This window comes from Coregonus clupeaformis, chromosome 13 (genome assembly GCF_020615455.1).
Source record: "Coregonus clupeaformis isolate EN_2021a chromosome 13, ASM2061545v1, whole genome shotgun sequence".
Classification (NCBI taxonomy): Eukaryota; Metazoa; Chordata; class Actinopteri; order Salmoniformes; family Salmonidae; genus Coregonus; species Coregonus clupeaformis.
Window position 1 is genome coordinate 57,015,777 of NC_059204.1, and position 22,625 is coordinate 57,038,401.

Genomic DNA, 22,625 nt, shown 5'->3' on the forward strand with positions numbered 1-22,625 from the left:
AACTGACAGGTTGATCCAACATGCTACAAGCAACAGAGCCTACAGTCCATGACGCGTGCATGAAACACCCTTCTTTAACAAATAATCTTACGTAACTAGAGCGTTGCAAATGTCGTCATCACGTCCTGTCTACCGTATCTATGCGTCTGTCTTGTATGGTAAAAACAATACATGTGGATGAATCCTTCTCATTAAACGGGATTTGTGGCAATTTGGCCAAATACAGTTTTCATATATGAAAGCCAATAGTTAATTATTGACATTTCAGCACTTGAAGAGCTTGAATCCATCAAAGGAAATGACAGAAACATATGGTAAGCAAAGCAATATCTGGCGTCACTATATGCTACGGTTGTTCTTTCGTCTGGGAGTGGGACAAGAAACAAGATGAAGCTTGTAGGCTAGACTGCCGCATATAGCTAGCAACTTAGCAAACATTGCTTACAACTTGTCAGTCTATAAGATAGCTAGCTAGTGCTCTAGGTCTGTATCACTCGTTGTCAGGAACCTTAACCACTGCTTCTGTTTGATTTCTGAGAAAAGGACATCGCGGCTTTCAACGTCTCTGCTCTTGGCTGCTTCCATGTGGTCAGTCTGTTTGTAGTCGTGTGACGTAGTAAATGTGTTATCATTATTTATTCTCCTTCATTCTTTTCCAGATTTCCTTTTTAAATTCTTGGTGATTGGAAGTGCGGGATCAGGGAAATCCTGTCTTCTCCATCAATTTATAGAAAACAAGTGTAAGTGAAATTGTTATTAACTTCCAGAAAAAGCATATGCACGCCTTAAAGATCACTGCCCTCATGGAGATGGCACTGTAATGTTATATTATGGTAATGTTATAGTAGGGTACTGATTGGTATATTCACTAGTATCACTACCAAGATTTTGGATAAGTTTACGCTACATTTACATTAGGCTGTATCAGACAACATTAAAGATGCCAGCAAAGCTTCTCTACCACCACATAACAGAGAGTGTAATAACCACCATGGTGTATGTTTTGTGTTGTATGTTCTGTCCCATGTAGTCAAGCAGGACTCCAGCCACACCATTGGGGTGGAGTTTGGCTCCCGGGTGGTAATGGTCGCTGGCAAGACGGTCAAGCTGCAGATCTGGGACACAGCTGGACAGGAGCGATTCCGGTAGGTAGCTCTAATTAACAGGAAGCTTGTTATCAGATGTTATCTCAGCAGGATGTTCATTTGATGGGAGAGAGGTAGTTGCAGCGGGACATTTGAGAGACATTCAAATGACTGGACTTAGATAATGAGATAGATATCAAATCAAATTTTATTAGTCGCATACACATATTTAGCAGATGTTATTGCGGGTGTGGAGAAATGCTTGTGTTCCTAGCTTCAGCAGTGCAGTAATATCTAACAATTCACAACAATACACACAGATCTAAAAGTAAAGAATGGAATTAAGAAATATATACATATTAGGATGAGCAATGTCAGAGTCCGGAGTATAATATATACTACCGTTCAAAAATTTGGGGTCACGTAGAAATTCCTTGTTTTCCATGAAAACATACATGAAATGAGTTTGAATAGGAAATATAGCAAAATTAATAGGAAATGTAGTCATTGACAAGGTTAGAAATAATGATTTTTAATTGAAATAATAATTGTGTCCTTCAAACTTTGCTTTCGTCAAAGAATCCTCCATTTGCAGCAATTACAGCCTTTCAGACCTTTGGCATTCTAGTTGTCAATTTGTTGAGGTAATCTGAAGAGATTTCATCCCAGAAGTTGGATTGGCTTGATGGGCACTTCTTACGGTCAAGTTGCTCCCACAACAGCTCAATAGGGTTGAGATCCGGTGACTGTGCTGGCCACTCCATTATAGACAGAATACCAGCTGACTGTTTCTTCCCTAAATAGTTCCTGCATAGTTTGGAGCTGTGCTTTGGGTCATTGTCCTGTTGTAGGAGGAAATTGGCTCCAATCAAGCGCCGTCCACAGGGTATGGCATGGCGTTGCAAAATGGAGTGATAGCCTTCCTTCTTCAAGATCCCTTTTACCCTGTACAAATCTCCCACTTTACCACCACCAAAGCACCCCCAGACCATCACATTGCCTCCACCATGCTTGACAGATGGCATCAAGCACTCTTCCAGCATCTTTTCATTTGGCCTGCGTCTCACAAATGTTCTTCTTTGTGATCCGAACACCTCAAACTTCGATTAGTCTGTCCATAACACTTTTTCCCAATCTTCCTCTGTCCAGTGTCTGTGTTCTTTTGCCCATCTTAATCTTTTCTTTTTATTGGCCAGTCTGCGATATGGCTTTTTCTTTGCAACTCTGCTTAGAAGATCAGCATCCCGGAGTCGCCTCTTCACTGTTGAAGTTGAGACTGGTGATCTTCAGTTTCTTGGCAATTTCTCGCATGGAATAGCCTTCATTTCTCAGAACAAGAATAGACTGATGAGTTTCAGAAGAAAGTTATTTGTTTCTGGCCATTTTGAGCCTGTAATCGAACCCACAATTGCTGATATGCCAGATACTCAACTAGTCTCAAGAAGGCCAGTTGTATTGCTTCTTTAATCAGCACAACAGTTTTCAGCTGTGCTAACATAATTGCAAAAGGGTTTTCTAATGATCAATTAGCCTTTTAAAATGATAAACTTGGATTAGCAAACACAACGTGCCAGTGGAACACATGAGTGATGGTTGCTGATAATGGGCCTCTGTACGCCTATGTAGATATTTCATTAAAAATCAGCCGTTTCCAGCTACAATAGCCATATACAACATTAACAATGTCTACACCAGGGGTGTCAAACTCATTTTAGCTCAGGGGCCACATGGAGGAAAATCTATTCCCAAGTGGGCCGGACAGGAAAAATCATGGTATATATAACTTAAAAACAACAACTTCAGATTGTTTTCTTTGTTTTAATACGATCAACATACAACATAAAGCTGGAGCCTGAGGACAGTGTGTCCAAAATAGTACAAGCACAACATCACTATTAATCATAAAACACGTCAAGTTTATTTGAAAATTCTAAAGAAAAAGAACACACAAACACACAATGCCTCAGTGATTAACAGAACTGTTTCACAGATCACAGAACTATATCAGGGGGTCATTTCTCAGGCAGAAATTTAGATAAAAATAATGAAATCCTGTTCCCCAAACAAGTGCAAGAACCACAGAGTCAAGAATAGGTTAAATATACAAATAAAATAAAATCAATTAAAAACAATAGCACATCAACATAAAAACATATAAACATAAAGCTGGAGCCTGAGGACAGTGTCCAAAAGCACAACATCACTATTAATCATAAAACACGTCAAGTTTATTTGAAAGTTCTGAGGACAAAGAACACACAAACACACAATGCCTCAGTGATTAACAGAACTGTTTCACAGAACTATATCAGGGTGTCATTTCTCAGGCAGAAATGTAGATAAAAATAATGAAATCCTGTTCCCCAAACAAGTGCAAGAACCACAGAGTCAAGAATAGGTTAAATATACAAATAAAATAAAATCAATTAAAAACAATAGCACATCAACATAAAAACATATAAACATAAATCTGAAAGCGTTGCTCAAACTCCCGTAACAGTCCCGTTATTTTATCTTTGAACCGCTTCATGTCTGCCACATGTTGGGTCGCGCACACATTTTTCAGACAGGGGAAGTGAGCTGCATCACCACCGGCAAGTTGCGTCTCCCACAATGACAGCTTCAACTTGAAAGAACGTATGCTGTCATAATACTGCGTGACAACTTTGTTGCGCCCTTGCAGCTGTTTGTTCAAGTTATTCAGGTGCTCTGTAACATCCACCATAAATGCAAGGTCCTGCATCCATTCTGCGGAATGAAATTCTAACACTGGTTTGCCCTTTTCTTCCATGAACTGTTCAATTTCTTCTTGTAAATCAAAGAAACGCATCGGCACAGCACCTCGGCTTAACCATCTTACCTCAGTGTGGTATGGCAGGCCATAGATGTGGTCTTTCTCTCTGAGAAGGCTGTCAAACTGACGGTGATTCAGGCTTCTGGATCGGATGAAATTAACAATTTGGATGACCACCTTCATGACGTTATCCATCTTTAATGACTTGCAACACAAAGCCTCCTGGTGCAAAATACAGTGAAAAGTCAAAAAATCACGTCCTCCATTTGCAGATTGCACTTTCTCTCTGAACTTTGTCACAACGCCTGCTTTTTTCCCGATCATTGAGGGCGCACCATCTGTAGCCAGGCTGACAGCGCGGGACCAGTCCACTCCGACCCTGTCCAGCGCGCCGACGAGTGCGGTAAAAATATCAGAAACATTACTGAATGATCCCCAACACACATAATAACTGAATTAATGTTATCATCAAAAGTATTGCAACTGACAGGTTGATCCAACATGCTACAAGCAACAGAGCCTACAGTCCATGACGCGGATGAAACTGGCCAGTTGTGCAACATCTGTAATGTCCGTGCTTTCATCAATTGCAACCGAAAACGCAATAAATGACTTTACTTTTTGCTTCAACTGGCTGTCCAAATCCACTGAAAGATCGGAAATCCTGTCTGCAACTGTGTTTCTTGTCAGGCTGATATTTGCAAAAGCCTGCCGCTTTTCAGGGCACACAATCTCCGCTGCCGTCATCATGCATGTTTTTACAAATTCACCCTCACTAAATGGTTTTGAAGCCACTGCGATTTCATTAGCAATGAGGTAGCTAGCTTTCACTGCAGCGTCACTGATGTCTCGGCTGTGAGTAAACACAGACTGCTGTTTCTTCAGACCCGCCAACAGTTCATTCACCTTCTCTCATCTCCGCTGTCCTTGAAAGTTGTCATATTTGTCGGCATGAAGACTCACATAGTGGTGACGAAGGTTATATTATTTCAGCACTGCAACATGCTCTGAACACACCAAACATACAGCTTTCCCATTCAATTCCGTGAATAAATAGGATGACCATTTTTCTTGGAACACTCTGCACTCTGCGTCCACTTTTCTCTTTTTTGACAGAGACATATTGGGGCAATGAGGGTGCCAAAGCACATAGTGTTAAAAGTAGAAGCCGTAATAAATATTGCGGGCAAAACAAAGTAGCTCATTGGCTGCACGTGCTTGACCTACTTGCTCTGCCCCGGTATAAACAGTTTGCTTGCTTAACACAATTGCTATTGCGCCATCCAGTGGACGCAATTGGAACAGCAGTTAATTTTATTGAAAAATTGCAGCGCATTTTTATACTTTACAAAAAATATATATATATATATATAATTTTTTTTTTTCCAAAATCATCTCGCGGGCCGGATTAAACCCGTTTGCGGGCCTGATCCGGCCCGCGGGCCGTACGTTTGACACCCCTGGTCTACACTGTATTTCTAATCAATTTGATGTTATTTTAATGGACCAAAAAAATTGCTTTTCTTTCGAAAACAAGGACATTTCTAAGTGACCCCAAACTTTTGAACGGTAGTGTGTGTGTGTGTATATGTATGTATATATATATATACAGTGAGGGGAAAAAGTATTTGATCCCCTGCTGATTTTGTACATTTGCCCACTGACAAAGACATGATCAGTCTATAATTTTAATGGTAGGTTTACTTGAACAGTGAGAGACAGAATAACAACAAAAAAATCCAGAAAAATGCATGTCAAAAATGTTATAAATTGATTTGCATTTTAATGAGGGAAATAAGTATTTGACCCCTCTGCAAAACATGACTTAGTACTTGGTGGCAAAACCCTTGTTGGCAATCACAGAGGTCAGGCGTTTCTTGTAGTTGGCCACCAGGTTTGCACACATCTCAGGAGGGATTTTGTCCCACTCCTCTTTGCAGATCTTCTCCAAGTCATTAAGGTTTCGAGGCTGACGTTTGGCAACTCGAACCTTCAGCTCCCTCCACAGATTTTCTATGGGATTAAGGTCTGGAGACTGGCTAGGCCACTCCAGGACCTTAATGTGCTTCTTCTTGAGCCACTCCTTTGTTGCCGTGTGTTTTGGGTCATTGTCATGCTGGAATACCCATCCACGACCCATTTTCAATGCCCTGGCTGAGGGAAGGAGGTTCTCACCCAAGATTTGACTGTACATGGCCCCGTCCATCGTCCCTTTGATGCGGTGAAGTTGTCCTGTCCCCTTAGCAGAAAAACACCCCCAAAGCATAATGTTTCCACCTCCATGTTTGACGGTGGGGATGGTGTTCTTGGGGTCATAGGCAGCATTCCTCCTCCTCCAAACACGGCGAGTTGAGTTGATGGCAAAGAGCTCGATTTTGGTCTCATCTGACCACAACACTTTCACCCAGTTCTCCTCTGAATCATTCAGATGTTCATTGGCAAACTTCAGACGGGCCTGTATATGTGCTTTCTTGAGCAGGGTGACCTTGCGGGCGCTGCAGGATTTCAGTCCTTCACGGCGTAGTGTGTTACCAATTGTTTTCTTGGTGACTATGGTCACAGCTGCCTTGAGATCATTGACAAGATCCTCCCGTGTAGTTCTGGGCTGATTCCTCACCGTTCTCATGATCATTGCAACTCCACGAGGTGAGATCTTGCATGGAGCCCCAGGCCGAGGGAGATTGACAGTTATTTTGTGTTTCTTCCATTTGCGAATAATCGCACCAACTGTTGTCACCTTCTCACCAAGCTGCTTGGCGATGGTCTTGTAGCCCATTCCAGCCTTGTGTAGGTCTAGAATCTTGCCCCTGACATCCTTGGAGAGCTCTTTGGTCTTGGCCATGGTGGAGAGTTTGGAATCTAATTGATTGCTTCTGTGGACAGGTGTCTTTTATACAGGTAATAAACTGAGATTAGGAGTGTGCTCCTAATCTCAGCTCGTTACCTGTATAAAAGACACCTGGGAGCCAGAAATCTTTCTGATTAAGAGGGGGTGAAATACTTATTTCCCTCATTAAAATGCAAATCAATTTATAACATTTTTGACATGCGTTTTTATGGATTAATTTGTTGTTATTCTGTCTCTCACTGTTCAAATAAACCTACCATTTAAAGTTATAGACTGATCATTTCTTTGTCAGTGGGCAAACTTACAAAATCAGCAGGGGATCAAATACTTTTTTCCCTCACTGTGTGTATACAGTGGGGAGAACAAGTATTTGATACACTGCCGATTTTGCAGGTTTTCCTACTTACAAAGCATGTAGAAGTCTGTACTTTTTATCATAGGTACACTTCAACTGTAAGAGACGGAATCTAAAACAAAAATCCAGAAAATCACATTGTATGATTTTTAAGTAATTAATTTTCATTTTATTGCATGACATAAGTATTTGATCACCTACCAACCAGTAAGAATTCCGGCTCTCACAGACCTGTTAGTTTTTCTTTAAGAAGCTCTCCTGTTCTCCACTCATTACATGTATTAACTGCACCTGTTTGAACTCGTACCTGTATAAAAGACACCTGTCCACACACTCAATCAAACAGACTCCAACCTCTCCACAATGGCCAAGACCAGAGAGCTGTGTAAGGACATCAGGGATAAAATTGTAGACCTGCACAAGTCTGGGATGGGCTACAGGACAATAGGCAAGCAGCTTGGTGAGAAGGCAACAACTGTTGGCGCAATTATTAGAAAATGGAAGAAGTTCAAGATGACGGTCAATCACCCTCGGTCTGGGGCTCCATGCAAGATCTCACCTTGTGGGGCATCAATGATCATGAGGAAGGTGAGGGATCAGCCCAGAACTACATGGCAGGACCTGGTCAATGACCTGAAGAGAGCTGGGACCACAGTCTCAAAGAAAACCACTACGCCGTCATGGATTAAGATCCTTCAGCGCACGCAAGGTCCCCCTGCTCAAGCCAGCGCATGTCCAGGCCCGTCTGAAGTTTGCCAATGACCATCTGGATGATCCAGAGGAGGAATGGGAGAAGGTCATGTGGTCTGATGAGACAAAAATAGAGCTTTTTGGTCTAAACTCCACTCGCCGTGTTTGGAGGAAGAAGAAGGATGAGTACAACCCCAAGAACACCATCCCAACCGTGAAGCATGGAGGTGGAAACATCATTCTTTGGGGATGCTTTTCTGCAAAGGGGACAGGACGACTGCACCGTATTGAGGGGAGGATGGATGGGGCCATGTATCGCGAGATCTTGGCCAACAACCTCCTTCCGTCAGTAAGAGCATTGAAGATGGGTCGTGGCTGGGTCTTCCAGCATGACAACGACCCGAAACACACAGCCAGGGCAACTAAGGAGTGGCTCCATAAGAAGCATCTCAAGGTCCTGGAGTGGCCTAGCCAGTCTCCAGACCTGAACCCAATAGAAAATCTTTGGAGGGAGCTGAAAGTCCGTATTGCCCAGCGACAGCCCCGAAACCTGAAGGATCTGGAGAAGGTCTGTATGGAGGAGTGGGCCAAAATCCCTGCTGCAGTGTGTGCAAACATGGTCGAGACCTACAGGAAACGTATGATCTCTGTAATTGCAAACAAAGGCTTCTGTACCAAATATTAAGTTCTGCTTTTCTGATGTATCAAATACTTATGTCATGCAATAAAATGCAAATAAATTACTTAAAAATCATACAATGTGATTTTCTGGATTTTTGTTTTAGATTCCGTCTCTCACATTTGAAGTGTACCTATAATAAAAATTACAGACCTCTACTTGCTTTGTACGTAGGAAAACCTGCAAAATCGGCAGTGTTTCAAATACTTGTTCTCCACACTGTATATGTGTGTGTGTGTACATACAGTGAGGGAAAAACGTATTTGATCCCCTGCTGATTTTGTAAGTTTTCCCACTGACAAAGAAATGATCAGTCTATAATTTTAATGGTAAGTTATTTGAACAGTGAGAGACAGAATAACAACAAAAAAATCCAGAAAAACGCATGTCAAAAATGTTATTAATTGATTTGCATTTTAATGAGGGAAATAAGTATTTGACCCCCTCTCAATCAGAAAGATTTCTGGCTCCCAGGTGTCTTTTATACAGGTAACGAGCTGAGATTAGGAGCACACTCTTAAAGGGAGTGCTCCTAATCTCAGCTTGTTACCAATATAAAAGACACCTGTCCACAGAAGCAATCAATCAATCAGATTCCAAACTCTCCACCATGGCCAAGACCAAAGAGCTCTCCAAGAATGTCAGGGACAAGATTGTAGACCTACACAAGGCTGGAATGGGCTACAAGACCATCGGCAAGCAGCTTGGTGAGAATGTGACAACAGTTGGTTCGATTATTCGCAAATGGAAGAAACACGAAAGCACTGTCAATCTCCCTCGGCCTGGGGCTCCATGCAAGATCTCATCTTGTGGAGTTGCAATGATCATGAGAACGCTGAGGAATCAGCCCAGAACTACACGGGAGGATTTTGTCAATGATCTCAAGGCAGCTGTGACCATAGTCACCAAGAAAACAATTGGTAACACACAACGCCGTGAAGGACTGAAATCCTGCAGCGCCCGCAAGGTCCCCCTGCTCAAGAAAAAACATATACAGGCCCATCTGAAGTTTGCCAATGAACATCTGAATGATTCAGAGGAGAACTGGTTGAAAGCGTTGTAGTCAGATGAGATCAAAATCAAGCTCTTTGGCATCAACTCAACTCGCCGTGTTTGGAGGAGGAGGAATGCTGCCTATGACCCCAAGAACACCATCCCCACCGTCAAACATGGAGGTGGAAACATTATACTTTGGGGGTGTTTTTCTGCTAAGGGGAAAGGACAACTTCACTGCATTAAAGGGACGATGGACGGGGCCATGTACCGTCAAATCTTGGGTGAGAACCTCCTTCCCTCAGCCAGGGCATTGAAAATGGGTCCTGGATGGTTATTCCAGCATGACAATGACCCAAGACACATGGCCAAGGCAACAATTAGTGGCTCAAGAAGAAGCACATTAAGGTCCTGGAGTGGCCTAGCCAGTCTCCAGACCTCAATCCCATAGAAAATCTGTGGAGGGAGCTGAAGGTTCGAGTTGCCAAACGTCAGCCTCGAAACCTTAATGACTTGGAGAAGATCTGCAAAGAGGAACTGGGACAAAATTCCTCCTGAGATGTGTGCAAACCTGGTGGCCAAGTACAAGAAACGTCTGACCTCTGTGATTGCCAACAAGGGTTTTGCCACCAAGTACTAAGTCATGTTTTGCAGAGGGGTCAAATACTTATTTCCCTCATTAAAATGTAAATCAATTTATAACATTTTTGACATGCATTTTTCTGGATTATTTTGTTGTTATTCTGTCTCTCACTGTTCAAATAAACCTACCATTAAAATTATAGACGGATCATGTCTTTATCAGTGGGCAAACATACAAAATCAGCAGGGGATCAAATACTTTTTTCCCTCACTGTATGTATATGTATATATATATATATATATATATATATATATATATATATATATATATATATATATATATATATATATATATATATATATATATATACAGTGGGGGAAAAAAGTATTTAGTCAGCCACCAATTGTGCAAGTTCTCCCACTTAAAAAGATGAGAGAGGCCTGTAATTTTCATCATAGGTACACGTCAACTATGACAGACAAAATGAGGGAAAAAAATCCACAAAATCACATTGTAGGATTTTTTATGAATTTATTTGCAAATTATGGTGGAAAATAAGTATTTGGCCACCTACAAACAAGCAAGATTTCTGGCTCTCACAGACCTGTAACTTCTTCTTTAAGAGGCTCCTCTGTCCTCCACTCATTACCTGTATTAATGGCACCTGTTTGAACTTGTTATCAGTATAAAAGACACATGTCCACAACCTCAAACAGTCACACTCCAAACTCCACTATGGCCAAGACCAAAGAGCTGTCAAAGGACACCAGAAACAAAATTGTAGACCTGCACCAGGCTGGGAAGACTGAATCTGCAATAGGTAAGCAGCTTGGTTTGAAGAAATAAAATGTGGGAGCAATTATTAGGAAATGGAAGACATACAAGACCACTGATAATCTCCCTCGATCTGGAGCTCCACGCAAGATCTCACCCCGTGGGGTCAAAATGATCACAAGAACGGTGAGCAAAAATCCCAGAACCACACAGGGGGACCTAGTGAATGACCTGCAGAGAGCTGGGACCAAAGTAACAAAGCCTACTATTAGTAACACACTACGCCGCCAGGGACTCAAATCCTGCAGTGTCAGACGTGTCCCCCTGCTTAAGCCAGTACATGTCCAGGCCCGTCTGAAGTTTGCTAGAGTGCATTTGGATGATCCAGAAGAGGATTGGGAGAATGTCATATGGTCAGATGAATCCAAAATAGAACTTTTTGGTAAAAACTCAACTCGTCGTGTTTGGAGGACAAAGAATGCTGAGTTGCATCCAAAGAACACCATACCTACTGTGAAGCATGGGGGTGGAAACATCATGCTTTGGGGCTGTTTTTCTGCAAAGGGACCAGGACGACTGATCCGTGTAAAGGAAAGAATTAATGGGGCCATGTATCGTGAGATTTTGAGTGAAAACCTCCTTCCATCAGCAAGGGCATTGAAGATGAAACGTGGCTGGGTCTTTCAGCATGACAATGATCCCAAACACACCGCCCGGGCAACGAAGGAGTGGCTTCGTAAGAAGCATTTCAAGGTCCTGGAGTGGCCTAGCCAGTCTCCAGATCTCAACCCCATAGAAAATCTTTGGAGGGAGTTGAAAGTCTGTGTTGCCCAGCGACAGCCCCAAAACATCACTGCTCTAGAGGAGATCTGCATGGAGGAATGGGCCAAAATGCCAGCAACAGTGTGTGAAAACCTTGTGAAGACTTACAGAAAACGTTTGACCTGTGTCATTGCCAACAAAGGGTATATAACAAAGTATTGAGAAACTTTTGTTATTGACCAAATACTTATTTTCCACCATAATTTGCAAATAAATTTATTAAAAATCCTACAATGTGATTTTCTGGATTTTCTTTTCTCATTTTGTCTGTCATAGTTGACGTGTACCTATGATGAAAATTACAGGCCTCTCTCATCTTTTTAAGTGGGAGAACTTGCACAATTGGTGGCTGACTAAATACTTTTTTTCCCCACTGTATATATAATGTGTTTGTGTGTGTATATGTATGTATAGCTATTATGGACAGTATGTGGAGAGAATATGTTAGTGGATGCTATATTATCTTCTACATCACGATGTTGGAAAGAGATTGCTCCTCTGTCTGACACACTTGTTTTCCCCTGACCTCAGATCAGTGACTCGCAGTTATTACAGAGGGGCAGCAGGGGCTCTCCTGGTTTATGACATCACCAGGTAAGACCCTGATTTACACTAATCCCAAATTAACCCCATATTAGATTACATCACCATGTCAGAGGATCCATAGAATATTTTACTTGAATATACCTCTGTGTGTCTCTGTGTATCCAAGTCGGGAAACATACAATGCACTGACCAACTGGTTGACAGACGCTCGGACACTGGCCAGTCCAAACATCGTCATTATTCTCTGTGGGAACAAGAAGGACCTGGAGGGTGACAGAGAGGTCACTTTCCTTGAGGCATCCCGTTTTGCCCAGGAGAACGGTAATGTAGCTTAATGACCCTGCATAATGATAGAGTGATGGTTGTGACTATAGATAAAGGAGATTGATCACTTAATTAGTCCATGTTGTTCAAAAAATAGAACTGATGTTCCTGGAGATGAGTGCCCTCACTGGAGAGAACGTGGAGGAGGCCTTCCTCAAATGTGCTCGCACCATCCTCAACAAGATAGAGTCAGGTAATAACGCAGAGCAATGTAGTGCTCTAGCGATATGTAGACATTCACAATAGCTGAAGTGCTAACTGTGTGTACTGTACTGTATATCTTTGGATGAGTTTTCTCATGTGTTTAATATGTGGATGTGTCTCCTCTGTAGGTGAGCTAGACCCAGAGCGGATGGGCTCAGGGATCCAGTATGGTGACACGACGGTGAGGCAGCTTCGCCAGTCGCCACAGGCTGGCTCAGAACAGGGCAGAGATCAGTGCAACTGTTAAAGGCTAATGCTAACCCAGCTCTAAGACACACAGATCCCATATCTCCAGGTGAGTAGTTTGTATTAAACCTATACTGACAGTGTGGCTCCTTGCAATTACAAGTGTATTATAAGTGTTTAGTATTCCTTCAATTGATAATCTATTAGTGTGATAATTTTAGGGCTGACCACAATTAGTTGACCGGTCAATTGTTTGGTCGATAGGCTGTTGGTCGACCAAGATTTTTTTTGTCGAGTAGTAGCACATTTTAATTTTTTTGGCACACGAGACACCCGTCTGATTCGCTCCCATCTCAGTGAACTAATCCATTGCGGAGGCAGAGACTAATCCACTGCAGAGGCAGCGGGGATGGCACAGTCCAAGAAGAAGGGGAGTGTGGCTGCATAATGCACTTCTCTCTCCAGAATGCGCTCTCTCCCGCCAATTTGTGCATATTCATTGTTTCATAACTTCATTGTGTGAATTGTTTGCATTTGATTGTTAGTGTCTCAATTCCCCATTACATATATCACCAGTAGTACATTTACCGTTAATTCCTATAATTTCTAATCTATAATGTTTGTTTGTTTACGGTAATGTCTGTTAATGCATTCAATATATTATTATTCCAGTCTTTTACCGTTCTCATTGTTGAGTGGACACGTTGTTTGCAGAGCGCACAACCTATGCTACACTTGTGAGAAACAAGTTTTGGTTTATTTCATTCCATTTACGGGTTTTGTCAATTTAGTCATTGTCTTTTGTTTGGAGCTCTCCTGTCAATGTTGAGTAAGGATGCGCACCTGATTACGCATTGAAGTAGGCCTATAGGCTACCTGGCCTGCGCGCAAATGTAGGCATATAAATGTGCCCATTTGGGGATCTGATAGTATTTCTGATTGGCTTAACGCACCACCACTAATGACCTGTGGAGCTTCTCAAAGTAATGTTTTCTTCACCTCAAACAGCAAGCAAACAAAGTCTGTTTTTACATCCATTGAGAATGACAATAATTCCTCAATATATTTGAAAAATCTTTTCAAGTTCGTTGCAGACAGGCCATGCTTAGCCAATGTGATTTATAGGATATTTATTTGTATCAGGATATTTTCTACCTGCAGGCAGAAATGTTTATTTGTTGGCTTTATAGGCTATTTTTACATAGTTGGCAATAGAAGTTACTTTTTAGGTTTGTTTCATTTAGATTTGGATAGAATTTTGATTAATCATATGACAATGATTTTGAGATATGAGGAAGTTATTATAAATGAAATGAAAATGTGCATATGAAAACCATAACTGGCATGCAGATTGGTAGAAATGTTAAGATATATTGGCATTCCACATGATAAAGTTTGCTGACTCCTCGTTTAGCCTATTACCGGCAACTTCAGGAGAGTAATGGCAGAATCTGTGAAAGCCAGTAGGACAGGATGGTCGGGACAGGTTAAGTTTTTTTTCTTCTGGGTATCTTGATCTCTGGCTCCCTCTTTAGTAATTCGTGTTTTATTTCATCAAACAGTGAGCATAAAGCATCAGACAAGCTCAATGCATATATAGTTGATTTGACAATTTTGACCAATATTTTTTTTTAAATAGGAGACGGCCCTAGATCAGTTAAGTTATTGGTATTTAGTGAACTGGGCTTAACTTGTTAAATCTCTCTCTGCCCGGTGTACATCTTTCCTTTAACCGTCTCTGCACACTCAGGCTTTTAGAGGACTGCCCTGTGACTTTTGACCCCTGCCCCTGGACTACTGCTGGAGAGACCCTGTGTGGAACTTTGGGCTGGTTTATCGTCTTGATCAGGAACTGTGATGTGGGCTGTGTGTATCTGGGTCCAGTCTCCTCCAAGCCTGTCTCTCCCTGACTACTGCTCCGTTGCGCATCGCCAGAGACTACAAGTGACATCAGCAGAGAGGCGTGACCAATCACAGAGCCAGGCCCATGGACAATGTCTTTACTCAGAAGCAGCAGCCACAGCAGCTCACACACCTCTCACTGTTCAAACTCTTGATGTCTCTTGATATACAGCTGGTGAAAGTCCAGTCAAAGCTAGTAGACAGTGATGGGACTGACATGGTGTAAGGAGAACACACCATCAGACTTTTATTTGTGTGCAATCTCTATAAAAGTTGAGCCTATTTATTGGTTGTGTTGAAAACTGTAAGATATTCTAAACATATAACATTTACATTTTAGCCATTTGTGATATTGGTGTACAATGTTTTATGAGACTGTAAAAAAGCAGGGGACTTGTGTATGGCAGTCACAGTGTGCACATACAGTACAGTGTGAATGTGTGTGTAAAAATAGTTGACGTTAATACACTATATATACAAAAGTATGTGGACACCCCTTCAAATTAGTGGATTCAGCAATTTCAGCCACACCTGTTGCTGACAGGTGTGTAAATTGAGCACACAGCCATACAATCTCCATAGACAAACATTGGCAGTAGAATGGCCTTACTGAAGAGCTCTGTGACTTTCAACGTGGCACCGTCAAAGGATGCCACCTTTCCAACAAGTCAGTTCGTCAAATTTCTGCCCTGCTAAAGCTGCCCGGTCAACAGTAGGTGCTGTTATTGTGAACAATGGCTCAGCCGCAAAGTGGTACGCCACACAAGCTCACAGAACGGGACCGGCGAGTACTGAAGCGTGTAGCGCGTAAAAATCGCTTGTCCTCGGTTGCAACACTCTCTACCGAGTTCCAAACTGCCTCTGGAAGCAACGTCAGCACAATAACTGTTAGTCGGGAGCTTCATGAAATGGGTTCCCATGGCCGAGCAGCTGCACACAAGCCTAAGATCACCATGCGCAATGCCAAGCGTCGGCTGGAGTGGTGTAAAGCTCACCGCCATTGAAGTCTGGAGCAGTGGAAACGCGTTCTCTGGAGTGATGAATCACGCTTCACCATCTGGCAGTCCGATGGACAAATCTAGATTTTGGCGAATGCCAGGAGAACGCTACCTGCCCGAATGCATAGTGCCAACTGTAAAGTTTGGTGGAGGAGGAATAATGGTCTGGGGCTGTTTTTCATGGTTCGAGCTAGGTCCCTTAGTTCCAGTGAAGGGAAATGTTAACGCTACAGCATACAATAACATTCTAGACGATTCTGTGCTTCCACCTTTGTGGCAACAGTTTAGGAAAGGCCTTTTCCTGTTTCAGCATGACAAGGTACCCGTGCACAAAGCGAGGTCCATACAGAAATGTTTTGTCGAGATTGGTGTGGAAGAACTTGACTGGCCTGCACAGAGCCCTGACCTCAAGCCCATCGAACACCTTTGGGATGAATTGGAACGCCAACTGCGAGCCAGGCCTAATTGCCCAACATCAGTGCCCGACCTCACTAATGCTCTTGTGGCTAAATGGAAGCAAGTCCTTGCAGCAATGTTCCAACATCTAGTGGAAAGTGTAGTGTCTAAACAGTTTATGACTTTGCTGACGTTTGCAAATGGTGTGTTAGAGGAAGTTGACTCAGCTTGTGGAAGCATCTGGAAAGCATTACTATAGGGGCTCCCTAAAACAGAGGAAGTCTGTTATGTGGAGGCCTGGGATTGGTCTGTGGGAAAACCACCCATATCATGTTACAGATTATAAATACCATGGTTGGAACAAAGGACGGAGAGGAACAACATATTAGAGATTGGGTCAGTTGTTCTCCGGATTTTCTGCAGAAATCTGTAAATTGACGCTGAAATCTTTGATGTAATAAACTATTATAATCAAGGACAGTGTCAGCGGATTTCTTGTCATCACAGCATCTCAGCATCGTTATCTCGACACTACAAAAGCCTTCCCAGAAGAGTGGAGGCTGTTATAGCAGCAAAGGGGGGACCAACTCCATATTAATGCCCATGATTTTGGAATGAGATGTTCGACGAGCAGGTGTCCACATACCTTTGGTCATGTAGTGTATCTGAATGATAAAGAGTTGGAGGCAAGCCCTCCAGTCAATGTATGTATGTATGTATGCAAGACAAAGTGTGCATTGGATCTGGATGACTATCATAAACTTCAAGTTAGGGGGCAAACAAATATTATGTATTTTACATGTGTGAGGTGTTGTGCAATGATTATGAAAGGGTTGAGGCCATATCTAAATCCACTAAAACCAGATTGTCATTGATGGATTGAAGTAAAGCACAAATGTGAATATCTACATTTGTAAAGTTGTTTGTGTGATTGTTTTTATTAGATGCATATATCTGGACTATGATCTTACATGTGACTTGTTGATCTATAAAATGCATCATTGTGTGTGCTAGACTTGGAAGAACTGCCCCTCCTGTATGATCTTGAATTAATAAATTATTAAACAAAATTTTCATTACACTTTCTCTTTCTATCACTTTCTATTTGTATGAGTGTGGCTGAAACATAAATTGAATGAAAACTCTGTTCCGGAGTCAGATCCTACACATAGGATAGGATGAGTCATATTCTGTGGTAAAATTGAGCCAGAGCTACCTGGAGCCTGCTCCTGCACCTTGGGTTAAAGGGAGAGCCAGGCGGAGCCAAGCTCCAGCACCTTTCAGGTTCAAAGAGAAAAGTTGGATTAAAAGTAGCATAAACCAACGTTAGGGTTGTGGTTGAAGAGTTTTCCCAAATTCCACATTTTGTTACGTTACAGCCTTATTCTAAAATTGATTAAAGAAGTTCTTCATCAATCTACACACAATGCCCCATAATGACAAAGCGAAAACAGGTTTTTAGAAATGTTTGCAAATGTATTAAAAATAAAACACTTAAATACCTTATTTACATAAGTATTCAGACTCTTTGCTATGCAAGTCGAAATTGAGCTCAGGTGCATCCTGTTTCCAATGATCATCCTTGATGTTTCTACAACTTGATTGGAGTCCACCTGTGGGCAATTCAATTGATTGGACAAGATTTGGAAAGGCACACACCTGTCAATATGAGGTCCCACAGTTGACAGTGCATGTCAGAGCAAAAACCAAGCCATGAGGTCAAAGGAGTTGTCCGTAGATCTCAGAGACAGGATTGTGTCGAGGCACAGATCTGGGGAAGGGTACCAAAACATTTCTGCAGCATTGAAGGTCCCCATGAACACAGTGGCCTCCATCATTCTTAAATGGAAGAGGTTTGGAACCACTAAGACTCTTCCTAGAGCTGTCCGCCCGGCCAAACTGAGCAATCGGGGTAGAAGGGCCTTGGTCAGGGAGGTGACCAAGAACCCGATGGTCACTCTGACAGAGCTCCAGAGTTCCTCTGTGGAGATGGGAGAACCTTCCAGAAGAACAACCATCTCTGCAGCACTCGACCAATCAGGCCTTTATGGTAGAGTGCCCAGACGGAAGCTACTCCTCAGTAAAAGGCACATGACAGCCCACTTGGAGTTTGCCAAAAGCTAGAGTTAGGCCTTGTCCCAAATGGCACTACTTTTGACCAGATCTCATATTACTGTTTGTTTATTTTAATATATATATTTTTTAATATTGATGTCACAAATGTATAATTTGTACAGTTCTTTATTACACATTTTATTATTTGTCACATTTGACTGTGTAAAACCTTGCAGTGCTACTTTCTTCACTGAGAGTGAGGCGTGTACTGTATATGTTGTTTTGCAACAAAATGTGATTATTTGTCTCGAAGTAAAACCATCTAGTGATATGTTTCAAACAAATACATGTCTGTCATTGAACAACCCCATGCCATGATTAGATAGTGAAAAAACACACCAATCTCTTTCTTTCAAGGTCTTTAAACAATAAAAGCAAATTTACCAACATTTCTGAAAATGGATATATAGCGTTTTGGAATTAAACTCTTCAGTTGAACCTGATGCTACAGTTAGGGTTGAACAGGGATGTGGATGTGAAGCAAGGGTTGAACCAGGATGTGGACATGAAGCTAGGGTTAGGACTACCCTAACCCGGTAACACATTGTAATTACAGCAGTAGCCCTAACCCAAGCTTATTGTCCACATCTCGGACAAACAGTTAGTGAGTGCATAACATTTTTCATACTGGCCCCCCGTGGGAATCAAACCCACAACCCTGGCGTTGCAAGCGCCATGTTCTACCAACTGAGCTACACGGAACCTTTAATTCCAACCTTAGCCTCAACCATAACCCTAACCTAAGTTTCATGTCCACATCCTGGTTCAACCCTATACCTATACCCTACCCTCAACCACAACCCTAACCCTCACCATAAATAGGGCTCCCCCACCTCCAAATTCCCAAATTAACCACTTGTCATATTGTTACACTTCTATCACCACAAGGTGGTGTCGTGGAACCACAAATGTTCATCTCACTTCAGTCAGCAAGCAACAGGTAAACAAAGCAGTATTCAGATGACATTGGGGTTACATTTTGATGTAAATCAGAACAAGTTTTTTCTATCAGATTAAAATGATTTTTTAAAGAACACTAGCAGATGTAATTGGATGTAGAAATCATTGCAAAAACAAAACAATGCATATTGCAATGTATATAATAAGTAGATTAAACAGTCAGTAATAATACCTACTAATGCTTTTGGCCCCATGCAGGGTCAAGCCAAACAATGAACAAAAGGCTGCTATGTGTGTCTGTGTAGTGTGTCTCCCTGAAGGGTACGGCACAATGGGAGAGCCCAGGGCTGATATTATGACCTCTGACCTCTGGTGTTACAGATGAATGGGCCCGGCGTGTGACCAGACGACAGCTGGGCCACTGTTCTGCTGAGTCAGCCTCTGCTACACAGACACACACGCGAGCACACCAATGGAAAGGGAACATTTACTAAGACACGTGTCCCCTGTAAGGCCTTATATTATCATCATATTAAACGACATGGATGGCCTTCTGTCTTTATGACTTGCTCACTCCTGGTTGAAATGAAGTCTTTCTCTGGTTGAAATGAAAATGTATACACCAGCTGTGTGCAAATGCACAGATCTTAAGTCCCTGTGTTTGTACAGTATATGTGTCTCCTTACGTGACCAATGACAGCTTCTCAGAATAAGGCTGAGTGTGTTTATCAGAAACATGCAAACCTTAATTGGGAAAACGTTTGATAGAAGCAGAAAAAAAACACAACTATTTCAGCGTTAAAGTCAAGGGCATGGCCGAATTTCTAACACTTCACAGGCAGAAATGCATTCAAGCTTTCATGAACAACAAATGTTGTTGTCTGACTATATTGGAAAACCAAGACCAGATCATTTTACTAGTAGGTTCATCCACCCTCTCTTTTCAGACCTTGATATCTACTCTCCTCTCCGTGAGCCTGGCTTTACTCTGCTGTCCCCGGCTTTACTCTGCTGTCCCCGGCTTTACTCTGCTGTCCCCGGCTTTACTCTGCTGTCCCCGGCTTTACTCTGCTGTCCCCGGCTTTACTCTGCTGTCCCCGGCTTTACTCTGCTGTCCCCGGCTTTACTCTGCTGTCCCCGGCTTTACTCTGCTGTCCCCGGCTTTACTCTGCTGTCCCCGGCTTTACTCTGCTGTCCCCGGCTTTACTCTGCTGTCCCCAGTCAGTCAGACACAGACACAGCTGGAAGCCACCATGAAGACTCATTAGTACTAAGGTTGGATGGATACCTACTAAACAAACAGAGGATGAGACACTAGACCTGTTAGTTAGTTTCTGGGTGTACAGTAGATTAAAGGTCTGGCAATACGGATACAGACAACCAGCCTTGGTTTTTGTTTCATAGTTCAAAGCTTTTCACAGGGGAAATGTTGCTTGATATTCAAGTGCAGTTTTCATTAGAAATGTTTCAGTGAAATTGAGAAGATTTGCGTGTTGGAAATGTTGATTCATTTTCATGGTTTTGTCTCGGGTGATCTAGCCAGCATTCATCATGCAGGCCTTGGGTCTCCTCTGTTGGAGGAATGTTGGCTCAGTCTCTGGCGGCCCAGAAATGTCCCATAGAGAAACACTAATGATCAAAGAAGCTGTTTATTTTGACAGTGTGCCTTCGTGAATGAGTTGGATTGCATTATGAAACACAGAACAAAATAAATACTGTCTGAAGTGCATCAGTCTTGGCCACAAACATGCATATCCCGGATGGAGTGATACACAAAAAAACCATACTCTGCTTCACTCTCTACATTTACATCCACTGACACATTCACACACTACAAAACCTGCAAACCAATAGAAAGTCATCCACACCCCTCTTGAAACATGCACGCAGGCACATGCACATGCGCACACGCACACACGACACTCCAGTGTCATTGCTCAGATGGAGGTCTGGCAGACAGACAGACAGAAGGCAGGAAGCTCCACTCCTTCATTGTGATGTATGGAGATGTCTGAACAGAGCCCCACCAATCCGGTTTCATTTGCCACGCCACCACAGCCACAACAAAGAAGATGAAAAACTACAGCATGCTTGCTGGCGCAGTGCAGGCCTTGGAGTATGGCTAGCCACCCTGGCCCAGACGAAGAGATCGGCTCAACAGTCATAAATACATACACTACCGGTCAAAAGTTTTGGAACACCTACTCATTCAAAGGTTTTTCTTTATTTTTACTATTTTCTACATTGTAGAATAATAGTGAAGACATCAACACTATGAAATAACACATATGGAATCATGTAGTAACCAAAAAAGTGTTAAACAAATCAAAATATATTTTATATTTGAGATTCTTCAAATAGCCACCCTTTGCCTTGACAGCTTTGCACACTCTTGGCATTCTCTCAACCAGCTTCACCTGGAATGCTTTTCCAACAGTCTTGAAGGAGTTCCCACATATGCTGAGCACTTGTTGGCTGCTTTTCCTTCAATATGCGGTCCGACTCATCCCAAACCATTTCAATTTGGTTGAGATCGGGGGATTGTGGAGGCCAGGTCATCTGACGCAGCACACCATCACTCTCCTTGGTAAAATAGCCCTTACACAGCCTGGAGGTGTGTTGGGTCATTGTCCTGTTGAAAACCAAATGATTGTCCCACTAAGCCCAAACCAGATGGGATGGCGTATCGCTGCAGAATGCTGTGGTATCCATGCTTGTTAAGTGTGCCTTGAATACTAAATAAATCACAGACAGTGTCACCAGCAAAGCACCCCCACACCATAACACCTCCTCCTCCATGCTTTACAGTGGGAACTACACATGCGGAGATCATCCGTTCACCCACACCGGGTCTCACAAAGACACGGCGGTTGGAACCAAAAAATCTCCAATTTGGACTCCAGAACAAAGGACACATTTCCACTGGTCTAATATCCATTGCTTGTGTTCCTTGGCCCAAGCAAGTCTCTTCTTCTTTTTGGTGTCCTTTAGTAGTGGTTTCCTTGCAGCAATTCGACCATGAAGGCCTTATTCACACAGTATCCTTTGAACAGTTGATGTTGAGATGTGTCTGTTACTTGAACTCTGTGAAGCATTTATTTGGTGTGACGACCCTCCCACTCTGTCTGCCGTATTCTCTCTCTTTGCTCTTGTTTCCTTATTAGGATGCCGGTGGGCGGAGTTGGGAGGGTCGTTAGCTACATGGGAAACACCTAGGCTTGGGTGTGTCCCAGGATAAATGGACCTCTTCCACATTCATTGGGGAGACTCTCTCCATGCAGACACCTTTATTGATTTTTTGTTGTGGTATTTTTGTGGCTTTTTGGTTGTTTGCTTTGGCACCTTTCAACACCTTGCATTATTACATGTATGCATGCAAACACTCACTTACACTACTGATTACTGATTACACACACCATTGTTAATTGTAC

General features: G+C 42.5%; 1 protein-coding gene across 1 annotated transcript; it reads left to right on the forward strand.

Moving 5' to 3' along the window:
- Nucleotides 1-131: 131 nt before the first annotated feature.
- On the forward strand, nucleotides 132-15,276 carry LOC121580360 (ras-related protein Rab-4B-like). The gene is made up of 8 exons (XM_041895410.2): nucleotides 132-314; nucleotides 660-740; nucleotides 1,031-1,145; nucleotides 12,155-12,217; nucleotides 12,336-12,490; nucleotides 12,591-12,686; nucleotides 12,826-12,992; nucleotides 14,634-15,276. Exons 1-7 carry the CDS (start codon nucleotides 299-301, stop codon nucleotides 12,942-12,944), a joined length of 645 nt encoding a protein of 214 aa, XP_041751344.1. The 5' UTR covers nucleotides 132-298; the 3' UTR covers nucleotides 12,945-12,992; nucleotides 14,634-15,276.
- Nucleotides 15,277-22,625: the final 7,349 nt, after the last annotated feature.